This window comes from Pectinophora gossypiella, chromosome 22, assembly GCF_024362695.1.
Source record: "Pectinophora gossypiella chromosome 22, ilPecGoss1.1, whole genome shotgun sequence".
Classification (NCBI taxonomy): Eukaryota; Metazoa; Arthropoda; class Insecta; order Lepidoptera; family Gelechiidae; genus Pectinophora; species Pectinophora gossypiella.
The window spans coordinates 53,086-80,327 of NC_065425.1; the positions used below are offsets into that span (position 1 = coordinate 53,086).

At 46.3% G+C, this 27,242-nt stretch overlaps 3 protein-coding genes across 7 annotated transcripts; 2 read left to right on the forward strand and 1 right to left on the reverse strand.

Moving 5' to 3' along the window:
* The first annotated feature begins 954 nt into the window (after positions 1-954).
* On the forward strand, positions 955-7,802 carry LOC126376979 (putative aminopeptidase W07G4.4). Of its 5 annotated transcripts, none has more exons than XM_050024537.1 (11): positions 955-1,278; positions 1,728-1,901; positions 2,708-2,802; positions 2,999-3,143; positions 3,229-3,544; positions 3,633-3,697; positions 4,455-4,559; positions 4,735-4,881; positions 6,189-6,404; positions 6,777-6,887; positions 7,455-7,802. In XM_050024537.1, exons 2-11 carry the CDS (start codon positions 1,734-1,736, stop codon positions 7,719-7,721), a joined length of 1,635 nt encoding a protein of 544 aa, XP_049880494.1. In that variant the 5' UTR covers positions 955-1,278; positions 1,728-1,733; the 3' UTR covers positions 7,722-7,802. The 5 variants fall into 5 exon arrangements, with proteins under 5 accessions (XP_049880494.1, XP_049880493.1, XP_049880497.1 ...); XM_050024536.1 differs by having other exon boundaries at positions 959-1,278; positions 1,725-1,901; XM_050024540.1 differs by having other exon boundaries at positions 961-1,278; positions 1,725-1,901; positions 7,514-7,802.
* A 67-nt stretch (positions 7,803-7,869) lies between these two features.
* On the reverse strand, positions 7,870-27,177 carry LOC126376922 (mitoferrin). The gene is made up of 7 exons (XM_050024469.1): positions 26,834-27,177; positions 22,861-22,946; positions 14,149-14,279; positions 13,130-13,186; positions 9,623-10,083; positions 8,813-8,887; positions 7,870-8,770 (listed from the first exon to the last, which is right to left on the reverse strand). The coding sequence occupies exons 1-7, from the start codon at positions 26,948-26,950 to the stop codon at positions 8,678-8,680; spliced, it is 1,020 nt and encodes a 339-aa protein (XP_049880426.1). The 5' UTR covers positions 26,951-27,177; the 3' UTR covers positions 7,870-8,677.
* On the forward strand, positions 23,857-24,726 carry LOC126376980 (general odorant-binding protein 69a-like). Its single transcript, XM_050024541.1, has one exon. It carries the CDS (start codon positions 23,859-23,861, stop codon positions 24,270-24,272), a length of 414 nt encoding a protein of 137 aa, XP_049880498.1. The 5' UTR covers positions 23,857-23,858; the 3' UTR covers positions 24,273-24,726.
* Positions 27,178-27,242: the final 65 nt, after the last annotated feature.

A 27,242-nucleotide genomic window follows, 5' to 3' on the forward strand; every position in this document is an offset into this window, starting at 1 on the left:
GTAATTAAATACATTAGAAAAAAAAGGCAGTACAATTCACTCAATTTTCATTCGCTTGTGTGACCACACAGAAGCCATTCATCAAGAATTGATTTTTTTTTTTTTTGGTTTGGTTTTCCCCGAAGGGTAAGGCAAAGGGAACTATGCCCATACAGCCATGTCTGACGTATTTTTTTTCTTGATGATTAATGAAATGATGAAAGGTGATGATGATGAAACCTAAGCCCCCACCCTCGGAGTAGACTCCTACTCCGAACCCCAAACGAATTAACTCAAAAGTCCGCATAAACTTTTGAGTTATGAGCGGCTTCCTGACACGAAGCGAAAATAGGCAGATACACTTTGTTTATTGAATACTCCAATATAATAACACTCGCGAATGTCTTCCGACTAACTTAATGCGATCATTAACCACAAAACACCACTTCGTATTAATTATTTAGATTATTCAATGAAGAAAGCAACTGTCCCGTTCCCGCCTCCCGCCAAAAAGCCTCATCAAGAATTGAATTGAATCATTCGCTTGCTTTTTTTTTGTTTTCCCCGAAGGGTAAGGCAAAGGGAACTATGCCTATACAGCCATGTCTTACGTATTTTTTTTCTTGATGATTGATGAAAGATGATGATGATTAAACCTAAGCCCCCACCCTCGGAGTAGACTCCTACTCTGAACCCCAAACGAATTAACTCAAAAGTCCGCATAAACTTTCGAGTTATGAAGCGGCTTCCTGCCACGAAGCGAAAATAGGCAGATACACTTTGTTTATTGAATACTCCTATATAATAATAACACTCGCGAATGTCTTCCGACTAACTTAATGCGATCATTAACCACAAAACACCACTTCGTATTAATTATTTAGATTATTCAATGAAGAAAGCAACTGTCCCGTTCCCGTTTCCCGCCAAAAAGCCAAGGGCTAACCTTGAAATGTTAGCTGTCACTACGTAGTATTATTATTCCTTATTCCATGCTGTCACTTTTGAGCTTTGCTTTTGAGCATACCTGGTTTTCTTAAACCATGGTCTGTCGTGCGCATAGATAAGAGTACCTATATTTTGTCGTGTTGATTGTTGATGTCGTGCGTGTAGGTATTGGGTGTCTTTACCATAATACTGTAAATAAACGATTATTGGTGATCTAATTTAAATAGTCTGTGAAGCGCAGTGACGTGAACTACGATATCGGGGCGGTGCCGGCGGAAACAGAACAGCCCCCGCCTGCACTCTGTGCGGCGCCACACTCGGAGGCCGGTGTCCACTTGAAGTTTTGATAAGGTAACTATTATGTTTCAGTGCGCAATCAAACGCCACGGCGTGCATTCCGTTGTATTATTTATTACTAGCATAAATCAATTAATCTATCAGTTCAACAGAAAATTCTAATATCTCTTAAGGAATACGGGCTACAGGTTGTACATATCCCTTATCTCTTGTACTCTCATCATCATGATCTTTTTACTTTGCACAGTCAGCCATGTTTGTTCAAACTTTTATAATAAATAATTTATTTTTAATTCTCAATTCTAATATATTTTTATCTGACTTTATGGATATTACTATGTTCTTAATGTACATGCTTCAGATTAGATTTGGATGTCATAAAATAACATAATTTAATGTTGGTTGGTTACTTTTCATCTATAATAAATCTAGCAATGATGAAAATAAACATTTGAAGTGGAGATAAAATTTGAGCATTAACTTTATATTGTTGTGTGTAGCAGAGCAGAATGGGGGAAAAGTATGTGGTGAATGGAGTGAGTGTGGAGACCGTTGACGAGGTGTGTGGGGCGGAGTGGGAGGCACTGGTGCTGGTGACAGCGGAGGGGTTGCCCACGCTGCACGTGCTGGAGGACTTTGTGGCTGCACACCACGAGCTTGACCCACCTAGCAAACAGGTACCACAAGTCTCACTTATATACATATTACATTTATTTATTATCCTTTCGAATGCCAGAATGCAGACCTCGACTAGCCACAATTTAAAATTTATTGTCTGGTATCTCAGCAGATGAGAGGTTAATGAAAATCAAGTACAACTCTGGTCAGGTAGATGCAATAATTTATGACCTAATATACCTGTAAACATAGATTATTGGAGAGAATACCTACTCATCTCTAGTCATTATTAAAAAACAATCGTTTATGAAGGTAGGTGTTGTTCATAATGAGCTCACCATCAGCAAATGTTAATCAAATACAGTGATCACAGAAATATAGGTACTTGTATAGATATATGTCTACATCTGCTACGTTCCACAGATAGCAGAGAGTACTATTCTCTCATGAACCGATGTCTGTAAACTTTTTAGGGAAAACATTGTGTTGTTTATGATTCCTATATAATTCCACTGCTTCACATTAAAACATGTTTGGGTAATCAATCACATATTTATTGAGTGCAAAATACATTGTAACAATCTAAACATACTCATTACTTAACAGATCATATTTGTTAATAAGAGAAAAGTGATTAAGTACCCATCTATCCACAATACCTACCACATGCCTGAATTCATGAACCTATATCATACTGCAACAACTTACATTATCAATTGAAAAATGCAATTTATAATTTAAGTAGGTATTTGCAGAGGCAGTTAGGTGTAAATTGTCTGTGGTATATCTGCATAAACATACAAGATAAATATGTGATGATGTTGTCACACTGGTTTATAAAAGCTGTGACGTGTTGCGTGTGCAGCGCGGCTGTGTGAGCGTGGTGCGGTGCAGCCGCGTGTGCGGGGCGCGGCTGGTGCTGAGCGCCGCCGGCGAGCTGGGGCCCTACGACGACGTGCGGTGAGTGACACTTTTAAACCTTCATTATTATGGTAACATAAATATTTTTTGTATAACGTCTAATATATCTAAAACTACGGTAGCTTCTGAATGTACAGTTAAGGAAAAGTACAAGGCCCTGGACACTCGGGGCGGGGGTGGTGTGTGAGACGAGGGGTGCGGTGGAGGCGAGTACAGGCGTGTGCGCGTGTGGCAGGTCGCTGGGCGAGGCCATGCGGGCGGGCGTGGGGCGCGCGGCGGCGCTGGGCGCCGGGCGCGTCGTGGTGGCGCTGCAGCCGCACCCGCGCTTCCCGCGGGCGCCGCTCGTCATGCTGCTGGCCGCGCTCGAGGCGCTCTACGTCGTGAGTACCCCCACGTGCGTCTCGGAACTCTGACGTGGACGGATGCATCGGTGGCGGTGGTGACGCCCGGGCCGTGTGGTTGCAGCCGCTGCAGATCCGCGAGTCGTTCCCGTGGCGCGCGCACGGCGTGTCGGCGCTGGGCGTGTACGCGGAGCGGCTGGAGGCGGGCGGGCTGCTGCGGCGCGGCGCGGCGCTGGAGGCGGGCCGCGCGCTGGCGCGGGACGTGGGCGGCGCCGACCCCGAGCGCATGGCGCCGCTGCAGTGCGCGCGGCACATCGCGGCGGCGCTGCGCGCGGGGCCCGTGGCCGTGCGCCTGCTGGACGACGCGGCCGAGCTGCGGCGCCGCTACCCGCTGCTGAGCGCCGTGAGCCGCGCGGCCGACACCGTGCCCCACCACCGCGGTGAGTGCCCCGCGCGGCCCGCCGGGCCCGTATGTTTAATGTGCCGACTGTCTATCATTGTGTCTATTTATGACGTGTGCGCCGGCAGGGTGCGTGGTGTTCCTGGAGTACGAGCCGGCGGAGTACGACCGCACGCTCATGTTCGTCGGCAAGGTCGGACTAAAATATTTTTATAATATTTTTTTCAGTATACATAATAATAAGTAAGATTAATTAGACTCTATTCTTTAGTACTTATTGTAAAGCCATTGTTGCTTGAAATTAGAGGTCGGAGCCGACCCAAAATTTGCCGGCGGCCGGCGCGCCGGCTTTTTAGGGTCGACGGCGGTGGCGGCGTGATGTGATTTTTGTATCAATTAATTAACAATTGAAATTTTCGAGTAATCCAGTAATTAAATATGCCTTGTTCTTATTCGTATTACTAATAAATGAAATGGTAGTATGGGAAAAATAAAATAAAGCAGGCGAATGAAAACTGCTTTAAATTAATAAATTCTAAAAAAAAATATCTTTTGTAATCTAATTATATCAAATCTTTTACTATTATTTGTTAGAAATTGTACTATCCATTTTGCACAGTGCATAATTATCTTACGTTGTAGTGTCTGTAATTAAAACTAGAGTGTAAGTCTGCAGTTAAACCTAGAGTTTAATATGTCGTGTAAGGGGTGTAACCACGTGATCGGCGCGCCGACTACAGGGTCGACGGCGGCGGCGTGGTCGGATCCCGGCGCCGCTCCTCCCTCTACTTGAAATAAATTATTATAAGTCTGTAGTTGTATCAGAACTCGTCAATCAAAAGATGCACGTAAGCTGTATAGCATGTTATATACCTTGTGGCCCCAGTTGACGTGTTATTGGTATTTGGTGCGCATCGTGCGCGCGTAGTGATGTGCCGCGCGTGTCGCAGGGCGTGACGTACGACACGGGCGGCTGCGACATCAAGGCGGGCGGCAACATGGCGGGCATGTCGCGGGACAAGTGCGGCGCCGCCGCCATCGCCGGCTTTTTTAAGGTCAGTCTTAACTATATTATGTAGCTGTACGTATGGTTTTCTGAACTGTATCCTATCTGTTCATCACAAGATTTTGTCCTCAAAACTTCTCCGTAATTTGTTTTTAATTTTCAATGTATTAACAAAAGCGCATCGACTCGTCTGCAAGTCTGTTGTTCTGTTTGGTGTATTACAGGCGTGCGAGGCCCTGCAGCCGCGAGTGAAGGCGGTGGCGTCGCTGGGCTTCGTGCGCAACTCGGTGGGCGCGGCCGCGTACGTGGCGGACGAGCTGCTGACGTCGGCGCGGGGGGACGCCGTGCGGGTGGGCAACACCGACGCTGAGGTACGGGGGGTGGGCAACACCGACGCTGAGGTACGGGGGGTGGGCAACACCGACGCTGAGGTACGGGGGGTGGGCAACACCGACGCTGAGGTACGGGGGGTGGGCAACACCGACGCTGAGGTACGGGGGGTGGGCAACACCGACGCTGAGGTACGGGGGGTGGGCAACACCGACGCTGAGGTACGGGGGGTGGGCAACACCGACGCTGAGGTACGGGGGGTGGGCAACACCGACGCTGAGGTACGGGGGGTGGGCAACACCGACGCTGAGGTACGGGGGGTGGGCAACACCGACGCTGAGGTACGGGGGGGGGGCAACACCGACGCTGAGGTCGGGGGGGGGGGCAACACCGACGCTGAGGTACGGGGGGGGGGCAACACCGACGCTGAGGTACGGGGGGTGGGCAACACCGACGCTGAGGTACGGGGGGTGGGCAACACCGACGCTGAGGTACGGGGGGTGGGCAACACCGACGCTGAGGTACGGGGGGTGGGCAACACCGACGCTGAGGTACGGGGGGTGGGCAACACCGACGCTGAGGTACGGGGGGTGGGCAACACCGACGCTGAGGTACGGGGGGTGGGCAACACCGACGCTGAGGTACGGGGGGTGGGCAACACCGACGCTGAGGTACGGGGGGGTGGGCAACACCGACGCTGAGGTACGGGGGGTGGGCAACACCGACGCTGAGGTACGGGGGGTGGGCAACACCGACGCTGAGGTACGGGGGGTGGGCAACACCGACGCTGAGGTACGGGGGGTGGGCAACACCGACGCTGAGGTACGGGGGGTGGGCAACACCGACGCGGAGGTACGGGGGGTGGGCAACACCGACGCTGAGGTACGGGGGGTGGGCAACACCGACGCTGAGGTACGGGGGGTGGGCAACACCGACGCTGAGGTACGGGGGGTGGGCAACACCGACGCTGAGGTACGGGGGGTGGGAAACACCGACGCTGAGGTACGGGGGGTGGGCAACACCGACGCTGAGGTACGGGGGGTGGGCAACACCGACGCTGAGGTACGGGGGGTGGGCAACACCGACGCTGAGGTACGGGGCGGTGGGCAACACCGATTACGAAATAAAGACCGATCTAAAACTAACGGAAAACATTTTCTATTTAATTTATTTATGAATTTTAATCAAGAAATACGTAGTGAAAAGTCCGACATTTTATCACGTCTGTCTATGACGTCACAGTGTGCTTTTTCATTCAAATCCCATAGTAATTTCGTGCTTTGACGTTTAGAAAAAGGAACTGGTTCGGCCAGTTGGAAACTAGGCTATGACAAGGTGGTGTGGGCAGGGCCGGCTGGTGATGGCGGACCTGCTGGCCGAGCTGGCGGCGGATGCGGCGTCGCAGCGCGCCGCGCACGTGTACAGCGTGGCCACGCTGACGGGGCACGCGCTGCGCGCCGTGGGCGCCGGCTACAGCGTGGTGCTGGACAACCACGTGGCGCGGGCCGCGGGCCACGCGCACAAGCTGCAGCAGGCCGGGGACGCCGTGGGGGACATGATCGAGGTGCGCTCACGCCCCATGCGCCGGGGCTCTACGCTGTACACATGATACTCTCTCGTGCAGTCAGTGCACCCATGTAAACATTCTTATCGGGGCGCGGCACTGTTAGGTCGAGTGGATCGGATACTTTTGTTAGGGCAGTGACCGTACGTACTGGGTCACTTCGACATTTGTGATCAACCATTTTATCTTTTTTAGTGACGTACCTATTTGTATTCCTAGCTGTACGACTGTCATAATGATGAGTTGAACACTCATGTCTTAGCGCCTGTTTAAAAAGCAGACCACAGCAACATAAAACTGCTCTCTGCTCTTTAAATGTTAAAGGTAAATATATCATGAAGTAAATACAGGAGGTGTGGTGTGTGCACGCAGGTGTCGACGATCCGGCGCGAGGACCTGTGGTTCCACGCGGGCCGCGCGGCCGGGGACAGCCTGCACCAGGCCGACAGCCGCGCCTCCGTGCAGCTGCCGCGCGGCCACCAGGTACCGGACACCTCATGTTACCGTATTTATGCAAAAACTAACTAATCTGTACTTTTGAAATGTTACACGATTCATTTTTGCGTACATACGGATTATACAGGGTGTTAGTGGCATCGTGACGTAGGCGTTTGTCTTGTTGCAAATGTTTAATTAAGATTTTGAGATTTTACTGCGCCGCAGTGTAAATCGTATAACGCGACCAGCGTCTAGACCTGCCTACCCACCTATGCGCTACGTTACACGTGATACCATGTTGATACCTAAGTAGTATAGGTATTACGATAGGTCGTATTGAAACACTAAAAATAATTGAAAATAATTTAAAAACATGACTATCGTTTTCATGAATTATGCGACAGAAAATTCCACTCGATATCAACTCAGAATCATAGGCCGAATCATCCCCCAAAATTTTCGTTACGATGTCACTAGCACCCTGTATACTATATCTTTTATACGAGACTGGGAGCGAACAAAAAACAATTCGGCTGCTCACCCCGGATAGGTAGGATCGTGTACTTCCCAACACTACCTGTCTCCATATGGTCCACGTTATCTTTGGAATAGTCGCCAGGGGCCTCTGGCGGGTCAATGGTAGCTGTGACGTGCGTGTACGGCGTGTGCAGGGCCCGGCGGGCTTCCTGTTGCTGGCGGCGGGGCTGGCGGCGGGCGGCGTGGCGTACTCGCACGTGGACGTGGCGGCCAGCGCCGGCTGCTTCCCGGCCGCGCCCACGGCCGCGCCGCTGCTGGCGCTGGCCTCGCTGGCCGGCCTGCTCGACGCCTAGCTGCACTCACTGTCTCCTTCTGTATTCCTTGTGCATAATAACATTGTGATAGATCGAATACATATTTTTATACTGGAAGCATAATACTGCGATTGCATAATATTTAGATATACAGATATACTCATGTTAATACCGCTTGTTTTATTTCACTGCACGTGTCGGCGCGTCGCCGCACCCAGCCGAATCAAACGCCACTCTATTGTCCAACCGTTTTATTACTATTTTTCGATTTGCACATTTTTCAATTTCTTTAGCGCGCCGCATTGCGACGCGTCGTTCACTATCGCACCTTATACGATACGTAACGTTAAAATTCCTAATTTAAATCGAGCTTCAGCTCGCTCTATACAATAAGACTCATAAATATAACAAATACAATAGTAAAATAATGTACAAACAATAATAACTCTGGCGGACGACGCGGCTGCCGCGCGTCACCAGGCCGGGTGCCGAGCGGCAGCCGCGACGCTCGCCGCTCCCTATGTACACTGCTGCACAACAATTTACACTACCATATGAAAATATACAGTACATCGCTTCGCTTGTCACTTTATAACTTTTACATCTCTTTATAACTGAAACATATTATACACTTTCGTCGATTCCATTTAGGTATATTTGTTTTAGTTTTGGACAAAATTTTCCAAAAGGTAATTACACTTAACAGAGAACATAAAAGCGACAATAACAGAACATGGCGTAGCACTCGCTACAGTAACAGCACTCGTATCACAGGCGGGGGCCGGCGGCGATCATATCGCGCGCGACAGTTCCACTGGCGCTATATCGCGGCCCGCGAGCGCCACACTCGCTCCTCTCACTCTCGCCGTCTCGCTCGCACGGCTCGGCCGCGCGGCTCTCACTCGATCACAATCGCTCGACTCCAAGTATTTTATAAATACTGCCAACCGGGACACGGGAGCCCGTCAAATTCGTTATCTCGCAGCGGCAACGTAAAACAACAAATAATCGAAATCAGAGCCGGTGCGGGGTGGTGGGGGCGGCCTACGTGCGCGTGAGCGAGGTGTCGGCGGCCAGGCGCAGCGCGGCGGCGGCCAGCGGCGGCGCCACGGCGGCGGCCAGCGGAGGCGCCACGCCGCCGCCCGCCGGGCCCGCGCCGCCGCCCGAGCCCGCCGCGCCGCCCGCCGCCGACCCCGCGCCGCCCGCCGCCGACCCCGCGCCGCCGCTGCCGCTGGACTCGTCGCGCGCCTCCACCTGCAAGCGTCACGCCTGTGTCTTAATTATGCCTCCCTCGATGGTACCTCCTACTAAGCTACTACTCATTTGAAACTCATTTCGACTTCTCATATATGATTTTTTTAGAACGTCTACGGATGTAAACAAAATAAAAGGTAAACGATTTCACCAGAAATGAAAACGGTCAAACTGTAATGTAATGATCTAAGAGTACATCGCGAACCCTTCAACGGCGCCACTTCTTAATGTGATTTATTTGTAGATTTACCGAACATGGCATCACTACTTGGCCTCACAATGAGGGAGCGCTGAGGGCTCTCACTCGGTACTAAATCTAAGACAAAAAGCCCGAGATTCATTCGAGCCACTGGCCAACGGAAGACCGAATACATTCGGTCTATCTGTACATGTACAGATTTTCATTTAAAAGGAACCACGGGGCTTTTTGTATGAAACACCAGCCGATGTCCTAGAAAGGGTTTCGCTTGAGCGGAGAAGACCCCTGTATAAATACACTCCCGGACACAAGTATCGAGCCACCCTGTGTTTTAATGTTTAAAGGATTATATCATAAAAATATAATGCAGATTGGAAGCTGGCATATTCACAATTTATTATTTATTAAACATAGTCCTTTAAACATTATAACACAGGGTGGCTCGATACTTGCGTCCGGGAGTGTAATTATCGGACGGATTTACATCCGCCAATTTATAAGAGATGTATGTGTGGGATGGTGTATAGGGCACTGACCGTGTGCAGCGCGTGCTTGAGCGTCTCGTAGGTGAGCCAGCAGATGGCGGCGGCCGGCATCTGGTACAGCACGCGGGCGCGCAGGCCGCGCAGGAAGCCCCGCGGGCCGACGCCGCGCAGCACGGCGGCCGCGGCGCCGACCAGCCCGTCGGCGCGGCCCTCCTGCGTGTTGAGCACGGTCTTGCACACGTCGAGCGGCGTGGTGGCGGCGGCGGCCAGCGCGCCGGCCGCGGCGCCGGCCAGCGCGTGCGCCCGCGGGTCGTACGTCCGCGCCGGGTTGACGCGCGCCGTCACCCACTCGTACGTCACGAAGTGCACGGCCTGGAACGGCACGTTCATGGCCACCTGCGTCGAGTACGAGCGGTAGAAGGCGCGCGCGCCCTCCGCGCGGTACACGTGGCGCGCGCACTCCCACACGCCGCGGTACGGCGAGTTCAGCATCTGCAGCCGCTGCTTCACCACTGCAACAGCCACGCGTCACGGTATACCTCCTGCTGCCTTCGTCTACACTACGACTAAATATCTCACTGGCACGGGCGATTAGTTGCCTACCCTTAACGAGTTTAATTAACGATAAGTGTTAAACGACACGTATCGCGTTTATCTTGGAACATGTAATAATACCTAACACTGATTATCATTAAACACATTGTACATAAATAATGAGGCGCTATCTGGGGGTCGCGCCCCGCCGCCCCGTGGCCGCATGGGGCAGATAGGGACAGATGTGAGGACCGTACGACTCGTATGAGTAATTCTATTTGGAATCTATGATAGGTGATTGTGATAAGTCCCAGACGAGACGTTGGGAGACAATGCGACCCCGTGGCGGGAGGTGACGTAAGTCGGCACAGCGGGGTAATGTATACATTCGCAAGTCATACTGACACGCTTCATTATTCGAGCATGAAATAAAGTTGCTTTTCAATATTTCTTTATCTTTAAATATATTTGCATAAAGCTAAACATGTCCTCCATCGCATCATCATTTTCTTTATTCCTTTCGACCATGGCAACACTTACAAAACAACTCTCTACTAATTACAATTACCGCTTGACGACACGACTTAGCCCTGAACTAAACACAAGTACTAGAACAAGGAAAATGTTGTTGACAAACAATACCCAGTTGAAATTCTGTTATAATCAGGTCAGCGGCGCGGGCACATGCACTACACAGTACCTACGTGTGGCGCGGGGCTGCGGCCGCGGTCGCTACCTGCCAACGCAGCCACAACTGTGCTGGTGTATTATATATAACGCCAGCCGCGCGCCACACTGTGGGGAAGTCAGCCCCGTACATTGTTGGCTACTCGACAAATGATAATCATTATGTAGTATTGGCTCATTAAACGCGTGTCATCGCGCGCAATTAGTGAGTGAGGGATGTGATAAGGATACAGGCTCATGTATTAGTGTTACTTAGTGTGGTGGCGTCCCACGGCGTCCGCACAACCTGCAACAACACAGGACCTGTGGCGCTATACCAGTTGCTCAAAATGCAGACAATCTATAGTCAACAACAGTGACTCTGCATAGCTCTGATGATGGCGTTAGCCACGATATGTCAGTATTATAAGCTACGGCGATAAAACGGGACGCAATGTTAACTCAGTTTGTTTCTCCTAGTATTAAACCGTCCAATAAATTATTAACAAGAAAATATATATACCTATTCCGGTTTATGAATCCCTTTATGATGTCATTGTGTATGGTCGTACTTAATCGGAATCAATTTTCAAATAATGGGTAGTCGTTAAATTGAAATAATAAAATACTTAACAGTTATTTATGGTAGAAATTGGCGTAATGAATGTAAACAGGTTGTGAGTTGTGTGCGTTCCCTGACGTTGTTGATAAGACGGGGTTACATTGTCGCTAATTGAATTGTTGGCACTTATAGGTTCCGCTAGTGTATACTCATTAGACATTTATCTTTATTGTTTTTCATACAAACTGTTAAATGTTGTCTAACAATAATGTTTAACTGTTGTCTCTCGGTACCTACTGTGTGACCTAACTTGTGTCGCGGGGTCGCACCTCGTGCTACTGGCCACGCAGCCACGTACGGCTATCTCGGTGTTTGATTCCGTCACATACGACAGTTGGTATCAATTTCTTTGTTTGTTTTCCTCGTGGAGCAGTGCGGCGAGCGCCGTGTACGACCGCGGCTCCACGCGGGCACCCTACGTTTTGGGAACTGTTTCTACGGAACCCCAAGGGTGTTGAGAAGACAACAGTAACACCTACATACACTGCTCATGCTCTGTCCCCCCCCCCCCCCCCCCCCCAATTCCAGTGGTCGGAAGAAAATTTACAAGAAAACCAGTCTTACTACTGGCGTCCTAAGGATCTGTTTCCTGTCATGTTGTAGGAAACAAATGTATATTGCACGCGAAGGGAAATTGATTTGTTCCGCGTGTTGTACTGTACACTGTAAGATTTTCTTTCCATTCCATAACGAGATGTTCCTCATATCATTTAGTACACGTGACGCTACCTTCGCGAGTAGCTGGTGACTTAATGTACAGATAACACAAGTGGCCTGACAAACACTCGTCGGCCCTTAATATACTTTGTATAACTTGTAGGTGCGATATATTATTTATATCGACTCGTGCAAATGCTTACAACAATGATGACAAATCACGGAGTATAGGTAAATAACGGATGAGACATATTTTTATTTCACATTAAAACTCATTCGTAATGTCCTCTCAAATATGTGCGATGGATTCAACATTACTAGCTTCCCGCTCGCGACTCCGTCCGCGCGGACGTCGTTTATCGCGGGCGTAAAGTTTTCCGAGATAAAAACCATAACAAAACGCATGCGTCGATATACGGTTAATTGTATCTGTCTCAGGACGCCGATACCAAGATGTAGTGGGTACATGACTGTGTGCTTTTGAAGACATGTGACTTTGCCACTCATGTATAAATGTATTAGCACGGAGGACGCATATCGAGCGCCCCGCGTTAAATGAACCAACGCTATTGGCTACGAGAACAAACCCATTCTATTGGTTCAACTACTGCTGCGTGACGTTTACTACAATAAATCGTTTACATCACAGCCAAACTTCGTGACGTCCACGAGCGGTCACCAGTAGATATATTATGTATTAACAATGGATATTGATCGTGGTTTATTGATTTCATATTATAACCCTTGTTTTACTATTTTGAATCGTCATCGTGCCACGCAGCCGCCCCGTCACCGCGCAACCTTGACATTGCGGGTAATCTAAGGGGAGAGGTGCACGTGCTCCTAATATATGACTGTAGAGTCTACATGATACTATACTAATCGCATTTATTTATTTTTAAGTATTTCAGGGGGCGAGGATGGCTCCCCACAACACAGTACCGTTCCTAAGCTGGCAGTAGGGAATTATCTTTTCCTTCGTGCAGATTGCGTTACATACGAATTTGATTTGCCATATTAAAAGGACGATATATTAAGTAATATACAGGATGAACATAAAGTGTCTGGTGTGACTGTACCTTCAGCGGGGTTGGAGACGGCGTCGTGCACCAGCGACGCGAGGCAGCCCGACAGACCTGGAACGTGCAACAACACAGTTTCAATCGTGATGACACGAGAATGCATCGAATAATCCTGACTCGGACGGGATTCGAACCCGCAGCTCTTGTCAAGCCGGGACATGAATACATGCGCATTCTTCGATGCGCAACGTATCGGCACCTTCCATCCGAAGTATGAAATATTATTGTTCCCGCTGTAAGCCTCACACAAATATCAGCTGCTGGCATTTGTTCAGCGGAGACGTCTGCGATCGTATCTCCTTCAGTGTTGGCTCACATCAAATAGGACCCAGTTATCATATCACTGACACGTTTGTTCCATAAAATCATAAATAGATAAAAAAACAATATAATATTTGTCTTTCATTAATAGCACGTTTGCGATTGTCTCAAGAAATGTTTTTTGTCGAATGACTCGGGAAATTGCCATTGCGCATGGCGCGTGACGTCATCTAGTCACTGTTTAAGGATCAGCGCAGACACACAGTAGAGGCGATAACATTACTTTATTTTTGATAGATAACACTGAAAACTTAACATTACTAATATTCTTTTATAGTGCAATGTTGTTCGACAGCGCCCAACAGCCCGCGCGCGCCCGAGGACTCGCGGGCTGATAATTGCTAGGGAGGAATATTGCACTTTATTACAAAATGGTATCAACCTCGGACACTACATAATACTCATAATACCTATCACCCATAGACAAAATTATTGCCGACGAAGTTTAGAAAAAACGTCCTTATTAATATTGCACTGTGATCGTTATTTGTAGAGTGAAAGCTGATTGTCTATGGATGATCGTGGATTTACCACGGTATTCCGTCAATCAGCATACGACCCTACAGATAACGATCACAGTGTAGTAATAATAAGGTCGATTTTTCTAAACTTCGTCGGCAATAATTTTGTCTATGGTGTGATCGTGATTTTACCGTGGTATTTCCACGGTAAAACCGTGGAAAAATGGTACGTACCGTGTGTGAGGTGGTCGTGCCTGTGCCTCGTGAGCTGGCCGAGCGTGTACTTGCTGTGCTCGTAGGTGGCGAAGAAGCACGCGTGCGCCGGGCCCGCGCCCGCCACCACCGCGCCCATGCCGCGCACCGGCCTGGGAACCACACCACACATATAGCTGCACGAGAGCCAGCACTGGCACAGGGCGGGGCCGCCAGTGGTCACAACACAACTTGCAGACACTTGAAATGTAGTCCTGCGATGAACATGATGGGCCCATTTAATGGTCCACCATGCTAGAAAGGACACAATCTGTCGGTTTTTACGACATGCTCGGGACGATAAGCAGCTGGACGTGTTCTAAGGTTTTAATTCGCTCCTATTACTTCTAGTCAAAACAAATCTACTTAAGAAAAAGCAGCTCAATTTTTGTGTTATCATGCCTCATATTGTCACTTTGCTCTATTGCGGTTAGTAACGTCCAAAAATAAGATATTCCGAGCTTCGGAGGGCTACTATTCAAGCAGTCGGTCCCGGCTACTATTTATTTACTTAGTAATAAGTACGGAGCCGTTACATGAGCCAGGCCCCTGGCCTTTGCCGTCTCAATAGTAACCCAGACACCAGGGTTGGTGAGGTCGGTCATTCACCTCACAAGCCACACGAGAGACAAAGACCATGTTTTATGACTGACGATGATAAGCCGATATTATAATACCTAAAACCCGAAAAACAACGATTTCAGTTCAACTAGCAAAACCATTTCAATATTGCCACAAAAATATATAATACAAATAACCTCCTTCTTTCTTGAAGTCGGTAAAAAATTGCTCAACCGTGAAGTCGCTTCCTATTCTCAGTTGCATGTCATACAATCGCACGTAGTAGGTAGTTACTAACGTTGAGCCAAACGTTTTTTTCAGGTAGGTAGTAGTTAGTTATACTCGTATGAAACAAGTTGCGTCCACATCGAAAATTAAAAGAAATAAGTAAAAAATTGTAATTGCGATAATGCACTTAGATAAGTCTTATTGTAATTGTTTCCTTGTTTTGGTGTATATTTGTATTTGTCAAAAAGCATAATGGGTACGTTCGGGCGGGGTTCGCTTTCTGGAGGGCTTCTTGACGCCTGATATGGTTTTTTATATGTATATATGTGTGTGTGTATTTTGACGTATTGTAGTGTAGGTTTTTAATTTGTATTGTATTGTATAATGATAATGCGGTCGTGAGAGCTTATGTTTTAAATAGACATCCATATTTGTCAAAAGTAACTAAAGAATTTATCTATCAATGTTAAAACTAACGACGCGAGACAGGTCTGCGGTGAGCGGAATCATAAGAAAGTCAGCCTCATGGGGCGGGCAGCGGCACGAAGCAGTAATCAGTAGACAACTTGCTCTTGAACGAAGTCCTACGACAGTTGTGATGCACTGGGGACCCTAAAGGTCCTATTGACGTGAACTTGATCGATTAGGAAGTGCATATCGTAAGATTTGGTTATCAGCTGGCTGGTGATAAGCGCCGAGTAACGCTGAGGTCTTCATGCTACATTGTCACGTATTGAGATAGCGGCGAGTTATCTCTCGTCACGTGGCGCCGCCATAGCCACGACAAATACGTCGCACACTACGACGGTCACCAACCGCCCCTCAAGTCAGGGCGGGCGCTGCAGGGCTATGTTAGCGTCATTGACCACTTCCATCTGAACAGCATGTTATATGTATATACGTAGGTACGGTATCCTATCAACGAGTACCATGCCTTATCACAGACACTCAAAACCCTCAATAGGTTTTCAAGTATATCTCTAAGTACTAGAAGGGTTTGTCTTTGACTATTGTTATTACCACAATAGGACGATGGAAACCTTTATTGTCTTTGCCAAAAAATAAATAATTAAAAGAATACATAACGACCGTTACGGCACGCATTCCGTGCTAGCAAATGTTTGGTAAAAAGGACTCTTGCATACTTAATATGCTACATGACTAGAGTCGCCTAGGCGGCGGCGGCGGACCGTTTCCGTACAGGTACGGTACATTGTTGTACAGCAGCAGTATAGGTATATGCAAGTGGAAATGGTCGGCGTGGTTGAGGCGATCAGTTCAATATTGTTATCGTAACCGGCGCCTTCCTGTGGAAAGCGCGCCCAGCCGAGCCGGTTTCATCGCGCGTCCTTCACTGCGGCGTATTAGCGTGCAGTACACTTGATGCCACTAGTTTACTATTAACACACTCTTCCACTCATCTCACTTTGAATATTGGACATGGAGTTTCTTTGCTGAACTAATTTCAAGTCCCATCTCAATAAGTATGCGGTATTTCTTTCAATTATTTTAACAATAATATACCTACTGCTTCGTAGAAACCCAAATGTGTGATGGTGGAGATAACTACATAACAACTGTATCCAATGTCGATATAAATAAAAGTGTATAATGTAAGTATCGGTTAAGGGCCGCTACTGTAGCACGCGGCTAAGTGAGCGCCAATCTGCCGAGGACCTTGGCCTCATCCCCAGACGCCTAGCAGTAGTGCGTGAGTTAGACCGACACGCGTGTGGGTCGGTGGAGCGTGTTAGGACGCCAGTAGACAGAGCTCTTCTGTTAACATAAGCTCACAACTGTACCCAGTTGGGGTAGTCGGAGGTCCTGCCATGTACTAAGTACCCGCGTTTCTCTAAGCTTTATTCCATCGACCATCTCAAGCTCTGCTTTTCAATATTAAAAATGTCGTATACTGCGAACAAGCCCGTACTTCCATCAGAGTATAAGTGTTCTGTGAGCAGTCATCACGCGCGTGCTGCCAGCGGGGCGGGCAGGGCGGCGGCAGGCACGGGCGGCGCGTGGCGGGACCGTCACATTCGGGGACTAAGGTCAAGGCCGCCATCGCTGCGTCGGCCACCAAACAATTGAACACCTGATCGATACAGAGGTCGCGCTTAATATGTATGCTATGTTAAATACAATTGGCCTAAATCGCAGCTCGCCGCAGCTACCGTTAACAAGTTCATGTCAACTAGCTCCGCCCGGTATCTGTAGCAATTTTCCTCAAACTCAGTATGACTCAGCGTAATCAGTTTTCTTGTTTTCTAAGAACTTCTATAGGTAAAGTTGTGTTTTTATTAAGTATGTTTATTAATACTAATGTAGGTATGTTTACTATTATTATCATCTATTATTCCTCTCTTGATCTTCACCTTTTCCAAATTCCGATCCTTATTCCGGTGTATTTTATTATTGAAAAGTTTCCTCGTTTTAACCACTGCACAATAATAATATAAAATTCCATATTGAGCCATATCACGATAATTATCATTAAAGACCAAGATCACTCTTAAGATTTGTCATTAGCGCGTCGCAAGCCGCGGAAGATAAAAAAAGTTGTATTTGACGAATGCGTTTTAAAATCGATGAAGATCGCTCCTGTCGGCGGCTGTGGACGTGGCTACGGGCCGCGGCACGGGGGGGGGGGGGGGACACGTGCTGGTGACGTCATCACCGCCGGGACCTCACTCACCATACCACACGCCTCAGCACGCATACGGAATCGCTCATAACAATAACACTCTCATTTGTATTACTGACAAAGTATTCTGAGATACATCAAATGGGTGCTATCAGGTCACTGCGAAGCACTAAGGTCCTGTTTTCATCCAAAGGCATCCAAAGACCAGAGAAACAACAGCCAGGGGTCGCGTCTACTCTGGTTTGCAGCTGGGCCACAACTCTTGTAACAGCTAGGAAGTAAGTAGACTGTAGTGGGTGTCTGCGCTGCGTACGCGCAGGATACGCTCTTTATGCAAACACTGGTATTGACAAACTAGAGCCGGCGCTGCTACGACGACGCCGCCATGGTTCCCACGACGTGGACGACCACAGACAACCACCAACACGCAACAAACAGGTTATAACCCCAAGTCTTCGCTACAAGCATTAATCATGTTTGTAGCGCATGGTTGAAATGAATTATAAAATTCATTAATTACAATGTGATGTTATTTACAAGTTTGTCTTGTTACATTATTTATGTCACATGTTAATGGCGTTCTAATGTATATTCATCTGGCATGTTGCATGCGGTAGAAGGATCATGTCACCATGAACGGATCAGTCACCTGGGCGGGCGGCGCGCCGTGCCAGTGTGATATGATAAGTGATCTAATTCACGGCCTCTATCAACGGCAGGCGCGCCGTGTAGTGAGCTGCTCGTAGCGCCCGCGCAGGGACGCCGCCCACCTTATCATATCAGGAACGCGATACCATTGCGGCAACTATTCCGTGCAAAAATGATTCCCAAACTTGTAATGTAATTGATAATAACAAAATGGTAGAGATAAAAAACACCACACATCGTCCTTGGCGCCGCCGGCGTGACACACTTGTCGTATCGCATTCTTGTTATCTGATTACTACTGCGCTATTATACTCGACAGGTCGATCAAAATTTATTAAATGCAGTTATATGCAGGTCATCATTTATTTTGTTTTCCGATAAGACGCGTTAACAACGTCAAGAAGCTAATATTCAATACAACAGTAGTAACTATTAAGAAATCCGTGACAATACAAAAGTACTATATAATCACTATAGTAACATATTATACGTCAATGATATCATGTATTGAAAACAAAAGAGAAAGAAGATCACAATAAGCTACTGTACTCCACTAGACATAGAGGTGGGCCCCCTCCACACGTCGCGGACGGCTGCTGTATACTACGGCTGTATACAATAAACTAAGTAGCTATAAATATAATGACTTTGAAAATCTCAAGGTTTTCTTATTATGTCTCGTATAATACAGCTAGTAGTATTTTGATATGCGTTCCTAGTACACACTCTACTACTTCATCATCATCTGCCCATTAACGTCCCCACTGCTGGGGCACGGGCCTTCCCTATGGACAGATAGGGAGATCGGGCCTTAAACCATCACGCGGGCCCAGTGCGGATTGATGGTTATTAACGACTGCTAATGCAGCCGGGACCAACGGCTTAACGTGCCTTCCGAAGCACGGAGGAGCTCGAGATGAAAACTTTTTTTTTTGTGGTCACCCATCCTGTGACCGGCCTTTGCGAAAGTTGCTTAACTTCAACAATCGCAGACGGAGCGCGTTTACCGCTGCGCCACCGAGCTCCGAATTTTATTTAATTAAAGATCTGACCACAATCTCATCTGATGGTAGGTGAAGTTGTGGTCTAAAGCGGTATACGCTTACCTAGGAAGTGCCTATTCACTCTAGTTTCCAAATTAATGGCTACGAGAGGAAATTAAACTCTAGCGACGAAATTGTCGCTCGTCGAGGCGCTGCAGCCAGGAAGCCACCAAGCGGTAATCAGACGAGCATCTCACGAGCAGATCGGTTTGCATTGTGTGCGGACCATTGTAGAGTGTGGCTCGCAAGGCCACGACTCACGGCGTGTGTGTGTTGCGATGTACGCAGTGCGGCAGGCTGGTGACCGAGCTTTACGGCGCCTCAAACTTACAATGGTGACAATAGACGTACACTACACAAGTAGCAGTGGCTTCCATTCTATTTTGATTGAAAACATTTATACCGATTGAGTTGAAATATATGCACCTGTCGAGATACCATAGTATAGTAATATATGTGAACTAATAAATAGGTAGAGAGAGTTTAGTTACCCTGTAAATGTAATGTCGTGAAATTATTATGAAATATTGTCTATCTGAGAGAATTTCCGCTCCTTGAGCACATCTAAATAAAAGCAACAACAAGTCGCACACAAGCGGCCGACGCGAGGTGGGGAGGAACCGTCCGCGTCGTAAATTGCTAATTTGCGGCGTGACGTCACAGTAGTCACAAAAAATATGGCGCTTGTTTGCTTACAACTTGATAAACTTACATTATCTATTCACACTAGGTATATCTGTGGTAGGTATTACGGGAATAAATAGAAGTAATACTTGATAATGGTTTTAACCTCTCATATGCCGAGATACCAGACACAATAGATTTTACATTGTGTCTGGTCGAGATCCGCGTTCCGGCGTTTAAGGGGTTAATACAGGCATACGAAGTCTGATACGTATATTATGATATTTATATGTATAATAGTCGAGTATCTTGACCAGGCTCAACAACATCCAGAACAATACGCGACCATAAATGTGGAAATAACTTATCAAGTCAACAACGGTGTCTGAATTACGTCGACAATATAAACCGGCCGCGTGGGGGTAATTACATGTAGTGACAGTGACACTGCGACACTGGCACGCACACGCGGCGCGGTGGTGCGCGTGCGCCGCGGGCGCTGGACGCATATTCATGAGACACCAATTTCGCACCGATATTGTTGTCAAGTCCAGGCCAACAATAGGTTTCTTCCAAGGAACAAATTTTAGATTATTATTGACAGCTAGTTCCGGATATGACCCCAAACATCCCCACCAACTCGCAGAGCACCGACACACCAACAATGTGGAGTTGGTATGCTCCATACCCTCTCCGGTTGATTGAGGGGAGACCTGTACCCAGCAGTGGGACTGGCAGTATAAGCGAGCTGTATAGGTTGTTTACGTATGTATACAGAGTGGCCCAGAGGTTCACGTTATTAATGAAATATTAGACAGAGGGGCTTATTGGCTACCAGAAACACCCAATGTATGTTCAGCGATTATTTACGGTTTAGGAGATATGACCCATTTTGTACCTTTTTCTAGATTTTTTATCTATCTACCCATCGTGTAAGGAGTGTAGCTCATACAAGAGCATGCACACACACATTGAAGGTAATCAGTTAAAGCAGTAGACGAATGATAACGAACGACTTAAGTTATAAATCACGAAGCTACTCCCATAATACCCAATTAAATACATTATCTTAGCATCCGCACCAAGGACATTAACGATTGTATCGACTACTAGACAACATAACGAACACGACGGTATCCCAATTGGGGTAGTTTAAGTACATCTAACGCAAGGTGAACTAAGTACCCGCACCTCACCGAGCTTTCTTTCACTACTAGACGCTGCACGATATTTGGTGTAAAGCTGTAAATTAGAGTATTGTGATCACGAGAAATGGCTGTATGTGATATTGTTCTGAAACTGAAGGTAGAAGTTCACAGTTCCAGTGACCATATTTTGGCTGCGCGCATGTTGTATGAGAACCATTGTCGCCGGTTCAACCCCACTCTCTTTTTCTACCACTCCAACAAACCGATAACTACGATAGCTCTACTGCTTCTCAAATTACATAGCCACTTTACCGGCAATGTATATTTGATGTGATAGGCTGCAATTTCAGCATTACTTTTCGTAAGATACTCCATACAAAAGTATTTTTTTTGATAAATCGCCGATCATACTATGGTTTTTAGTTTCCGTGTAATAAGGAGGGATTCTCCTTGCATGTTAGTCGATAATTGATTTAATGCCCTGCAAGTTATAATGCACGACCTTTTAATATACAATCGTGGAGCTCCGTGCGTCGTAAAGTTTGCGGACGAGTGAAGGAGTGCAGTTGAAGTATGAACTATTTCCTCATACTTGTATGTACGGCGCACGTTTCGCGGTCACTTGGCCCTTCGAACCTCTTTCTTCTATTCCGTGGTGCGACCACACTTTCTACTAAGCATAATGTATAATTGTTCCTTCATAGAGCTATTCTTAACAGAGCTATTTCGAGAGTCGCCGGCGTTGCTAAGTGATAACACAGCTAGTAAGTATACGAGTGACGGAGACGGCGGCGCGGGCGCAGCCGCACGTACGTTGATAACACTGATAGTGATAACAGACGGCCGCTAATAGTACGGCCATACACATCAGACGCAGCCCCGGCCGGTTCAATCATCTCAATGATACATTGTTAGCGCTTCCGTGAATTAGGTTTAATCTTATTGTGTGCAATCCGTGATAGCTCTGTTCGGAAAACGCGTGACTTACATCGTAGAGTCACGGCTTCGAATCCCGGCTCGACATTACGAGCTAGAATTCATGTTCGGATTATCTATAATTGACGTGGTTTCCAGTATTTGTGCAATTTTGGCAATAGGCTCGCTCCCAATTACAATGGGTATTATATATATACACCTCTGCCTACCCGTCCGGGGGTACAGGCGTGATGATTTGTTATGCTTATAGTGTGTAATAATAATAAGCCTCATTGTTCGTTGTAAGTTGGCAATCAGGTCTAGCACATAGTCGAATGCTGGCCTAAACCAATCAATTACTGAATCCTTCTCAATCGTTCATTTTCTCCTTTTCCCAAAAGAGTTAAACATATAATATTGTCATCCAAGCTAGCCGTAAATGACTTCAGAGCACTTGCACCAACGCGCACCTTATCAGTGAGATCGTTTGATAATGCACAATCGTATTGGTATAACATAATCTGTGTCTATAAAGAACGAGTACGAGACTATCACTAGATAAATATTAGTTAAAGGAAATTCCGTCTTTTTACAACATGGCGCAAAGTAGCAGGCTTGCTCGGAATTGGAAAGTTTGCGTAACTTGGACTAGTCCCCAGCGTCCGGTGTATTTTGTTTTTTGTTTATTAGCGCGTTTCATTATGTCAATATTTCCAGAGCAATAGCCTAGCAGCAGGAATCAGTCGTCAGAGGGTGACAGCTGACTATGTGTGCTGGTGGTTGTCATTGGTTGTATGGCAGTGTCGCGCTACTGGCAAATTGCTTTAGAATAATAAGGCTGCCACTCCTTATTGTTATGTGTAAGTAGTTGTGTTTGTCTAGTCACCTGAGCAGTCCCTCGCGCTTCACCATGTAGCGGAAGGTCTCCGAGATGGTGCTGTTGTGCGCCGACCGCAGCGACTGCATGCGCGTCTGAAACAACACACACACAATTACTTCACCGCCACTATGTTAGCTACTCTATTATTGTACTGCTCGTGTGTGCAATGAAGTATTTTTTATGTTGCCATTACTTATTACTAAAATATATTTCATATACTTCTGGCGGTGCCCAAAAATCGACACTGAGGCTGTTTAAGTACCGTATTGCAGAAACAAGATCTCCAGCATTGTGTGCGAATCCTCTAAAAATGTGTGCCAGACTGCCAGTGCTACACCACACATCACTATAAAGTACCTGTAGTCTGCGAAAACTGTGCGGATGTACACGCACGCTATATAGACACACGCGATGTTCGCATTTGCTGCTCGCGCGCACATTCTCTGTTAACTTGTCTACTTCACACTCAATGACAATCTATTTTCCCCTAAAGACATACTTGCATTTATACTTTTGGTAACAACATCTCCACAATATCTACAGTCAGGCTTGTTTTTTGATTGTTCTAGTCTTATTAAGCAATCAAACCTCGGCGTAAGAAAATGGCTGAACTAATTGCTATCCATTAAACAACAATTTAAAAACACAAACAACAGGATGGTGTGTTTAGCAAATTACATAGAGCAGTGTATGATTAACCATGTTACCGGTCGTAGATCATGTCACAGTTGTGGAGGGTGACACCTTGAAACACGGCTCGCAGGCTCCATCCACCCGTTTAATAAACACACAATTTTTGACAATCATCGTAAAAGAATACACGATCTCGCTGCTCGGCCACCACTTAGCGGGCGTATCATTTTTTTAAATGACTATCCAATGGTAAATCATAGTTTACATAACGAGAACAAACGGAGGTCCGTAATGAGCGGGCGGATGTTGGCAGGTTGTAATTTGGTGGTGTTTATAACGTGGGCACGCGGCGGCGGCCGGCGACAGACGACATGTGGGCGCGGGTGGTGCCGGTGCTGTGCGTGCTGGCGGCGGCGCTGCGGGGGGCGCACGCCCACCTGGACGGCGAGATGGCCGAGCTGGCCAAGATGCTGCGCGACAACTGCGCGGCCGAGACCGGCGTGGACATGGCGCTCATCGACGCGGCCAACGGCGGCGCCGACCTGGCGCCCGACGCGCAGCTCAAGTGCTACATCAAGTGCGTGATGGAGACGGCGGGCATGTTCACGGACGGCGCCGTGGACGTGGAGGCCGTGCTGGCGCTGCTGCCGGAGGACTTCCGCGCGCGCAACGAGGACAACCTGCGCGCCTGCGGCTCCGTGGCCGGCGCCGACGACTGCGACACCGCCTACCGCACGCAGCTGTGCTGGCAGCAGAAGAACCGCAAGGACTACTTCCTCATCTAGCACGCCTGACACGTTCCACCGTCTCGCTCGCCCTCCCGCTCACTTGGTGCACGATAGTCTTTTAAGTGTATGTAACTGTGTTTATGTTAGTTAAGCGACAAATAAATTTTCCAGAGATTCCAACTTCTATTTTTTTATATGTATAGAATAACATTGAATAACAACTTTGTTTCAAGAGTGACATAAACAGGACACACCTACATCAATATTTAAGGAAGAAAACATAAATGACATTCTATTTATTTATTGTAGTTCCATTCATTTAAAATTTACAACTACTTGAGGTCAACTGATGTAACACTCATAATTCATGTGTACACAGAAATAAACTGGGGTTTTATGATATACATAATAACTTATTATGTTGCATTCTAAGTTTATTAGCAATGACAATCATCCAACTACTATTACCTACTCTTTGGACAGATTGACATTATGCCAAATATGTGTAACATCATTGCATACAGCTGATACTTCATTATTAGTAAATAGGAATGTTTCAATCAAATTTTAACTGGTGTACTCTCATTTAATTTATTTTCCAAATCCAAATCTTACCATCCCGTCCCTATACTACATGTATACTCATCTATCAAGAAAGCTGTGTGGTCAGATGGTCACCACAATTCACAGAAATAAAGGAGAATGGGCGAAACTGGTCCAGGAACCTCCACTGATGAAAATTATATTTATGTAATGAAAGCTTATGCTTTCCCTATTATTCTGGCAAAGTTCTATCAGATTCTGTCCCGGGGTTCAGATTCTAGAAAAGATCCTCTTTAAAATGATGATTATGATCCATAATTATTTATGTAGACTTAGTTATTCAGCAACATATCTTGAGTTGATTTTAGTCCCCCAGTGTATTTTATCAAATTTTTTGCCATAACAAACATGGCCATAGAAAAAGAATCCCGGGACAGAATTTGATAGAACTTTGCCAGAATCATAGGGAAAGCATAAGCTTTCATTACATAAATATAAGTCTCATCAGTGGAGGTTCTTGGACCAAGTTTCATACAAATATGCCCATTGTCATTTCTCTATAATATCTATGCATCATTAGTTTTTAAATTGACAAGTTTCATATATCTATTAATACTGGTATCATCAACAACATTCAACTTTCAAACATTTTAGTAACAAATAAATAATTAGTATTGAAATGTAGTCAAATTATATTATGTAGTTCTCTGTAGTTCCACCAGGATATAAAATACATATAATAATTATTTTATATGTCATAGTTTATATCATTAAATTATAACAAGATTCAATAGAATGGCAGAAAAATATTTTATTTTTCGAAAGCATCTATTTAAAGAACTAATTTGCAATTATAAAGTACCTACAATAGGAAGACGTCTGACTCAATTATTAAGTAAACAATGACACTTCAAATAGCTCCATAAATTGAATATGATGAATTGAAATCACTTATCACAATAAAAAATTATGGGTACGGTCAAGATCATCCAGGCCCAGTTTTTTACAGAAGGGACTGCCTATCTGACCTTCCAACTCGTGAAGGGAAAGCCAGCCCAATTACAGGTTAGGTAACATACTTCCTTATGGATTTGAACCTGCAACCTCACAATGAGTGCCAAGCATTCTTCCAATTAGGTTACCAGTTTTACCATGGCTCCACCAATTGTCCATGGCGCCAATTATGAAAATTGAAAAGGAAAACTCACCAATTGATACATAATAAATAAAAACACAGGTAACAATTTAGAATGATTGAAAATAGTATATGTTATTCTATGAAACCCATGTTATTAAATAATATAAAAATAAATATAGAATAATACACTAAGTTAAGAGTTTTTCATGTATTATTGAGTTATTTACAATAAATATTGCTATTTAACATAATATATAATACAGAAACTTTACAGCTGGCACATGATAACAGCTGTGAAGTTGGTCACAGTCTATCTGCTCCTGATAGGAACATTGCAAGTAAACAAATGTAAGAAACAAAAGACAATTGTAAAATCCTATTGGATTTGTCTACTGGTAAATAGTAGTTTGCGAGTTGAGGAGATTTATTTACTCATAGTCATCATCAATAACTACTACAAAAAATGAAGTTGGCTCCAAGGTCACGAGTAGTGTGCTTGTGATACAGTAAACAACCAGTTTGTAACCTCTCGTACAACACCGCCCCGCCGCCCCCCGCGACACCACATGCTGCCCACAGCTCGACACAAGATCTCTTACATCTGCCACCACAGATATGATATGACATCTGACATTACAGAAACTAATACAAATCTGTAAAACTGTTACCAATACGATAAAAATAAGCGACAAGAACTATTTACAGACAAGAAATACTTTCTAGTAGGCATATCCCCAAAAATAGCTCTGACTAGAGTTGCGAAATGACAAGTTGAGGAGCCGGCAACGTCTTGTAGCGGGTTCGTAACAAATGTGCCTAGCACTGGGGCAGTGAGAGAGAGTGGTGGCGGGCACTGGTCATCAGCGACGGCGAGGAATGTTTATATAACCCTGTTCGGTGGCGTAATACCAGCGGAGGTTAGGAGCGCTGGCCTCACCTTGACGGAGTCCAGCGGGTACATGATGCAGTGCTCCATCACGCCCGCGATCGCGCCGGCCGTCATGTGGACGATGGAATTCTGGGTCGGAAGGGATTCATAGTCCTCAAAGTTCATAATACACTCTCAATACTGACACTTAACACGAAATAATTCACTGATTAGGGTCAAATGTGGGGTTACGGCTATGTTTTACCGAATTAGTAGTATCATTTTCACTACACTATTTTTGTCACAGGTCATCTGAAATTTAGAACTATCAAAATTGATTCCAAAACGCGACAAGCACGCGCGGCAGACAGACAGTGTGCAATTTTCCTCACCACTAGTCACCACAGATAATAAATTGCTTTTGAAGTTTTGACATTTACGTCATCATCGAGAAAAAAAAAATATCGATACGTCGGTC

Excerpts from the sequence above, each read along its gene's own strand:
- LOC126376979 (XM_050024537.1), top strand. The coding sequence starts at position 1,734 with ATGGGGGAAAAGTATGTGGTGAATGGAGTGAGTGTGGAGACCGTTGAC. Across the intron at positions 3,698-4,454 it reads CGCTCATGTTCGTCGGCAAG|GGCGTGACGTACGACACGGG; the intron begins GTCGGACTAAAA and ends CGCGTGTCGCAG. Across the intron at positions 6,405-6,776 it reads CCGTGGGGGACATGATCGAG|GTGTCGACGATCCGGCGCGA; the intron begins GTGCGCTCACGC and ends GTGTGCACGCAG.
- LOC126376980 (XM_050024541.1), top strand. The coding sequence starts at position 23,859 with ATGTGGGCGCGGGTGGTGCCGGTGCTGTGCGTGCTGGCGGCGGCGCTG.
- LOC126376922 (XM_050024469.1), bottom strand. The coding sequence starts at position 26,950 with ATGAACTTTGAGGACTATGAATCCCTTCCGACCCAGAATTCCATCGTC. Across the intron at positions 14,280-22,860 it reads AAGCGCGAGGGACTGCTCAG|GCCGGTGCGCGGCATGGGCG; the intron begins GTGACTAGACAA and ends TGTGGTTCCCAG. Across the intron at positions 10,084-13,129 it reads CGTCTCCAACCCCGCTGAAG|TGGTGAAGCAGCGGCTGCAG; the intron begins GTACAGTCACAC and ends TGGCTGTTGCAG.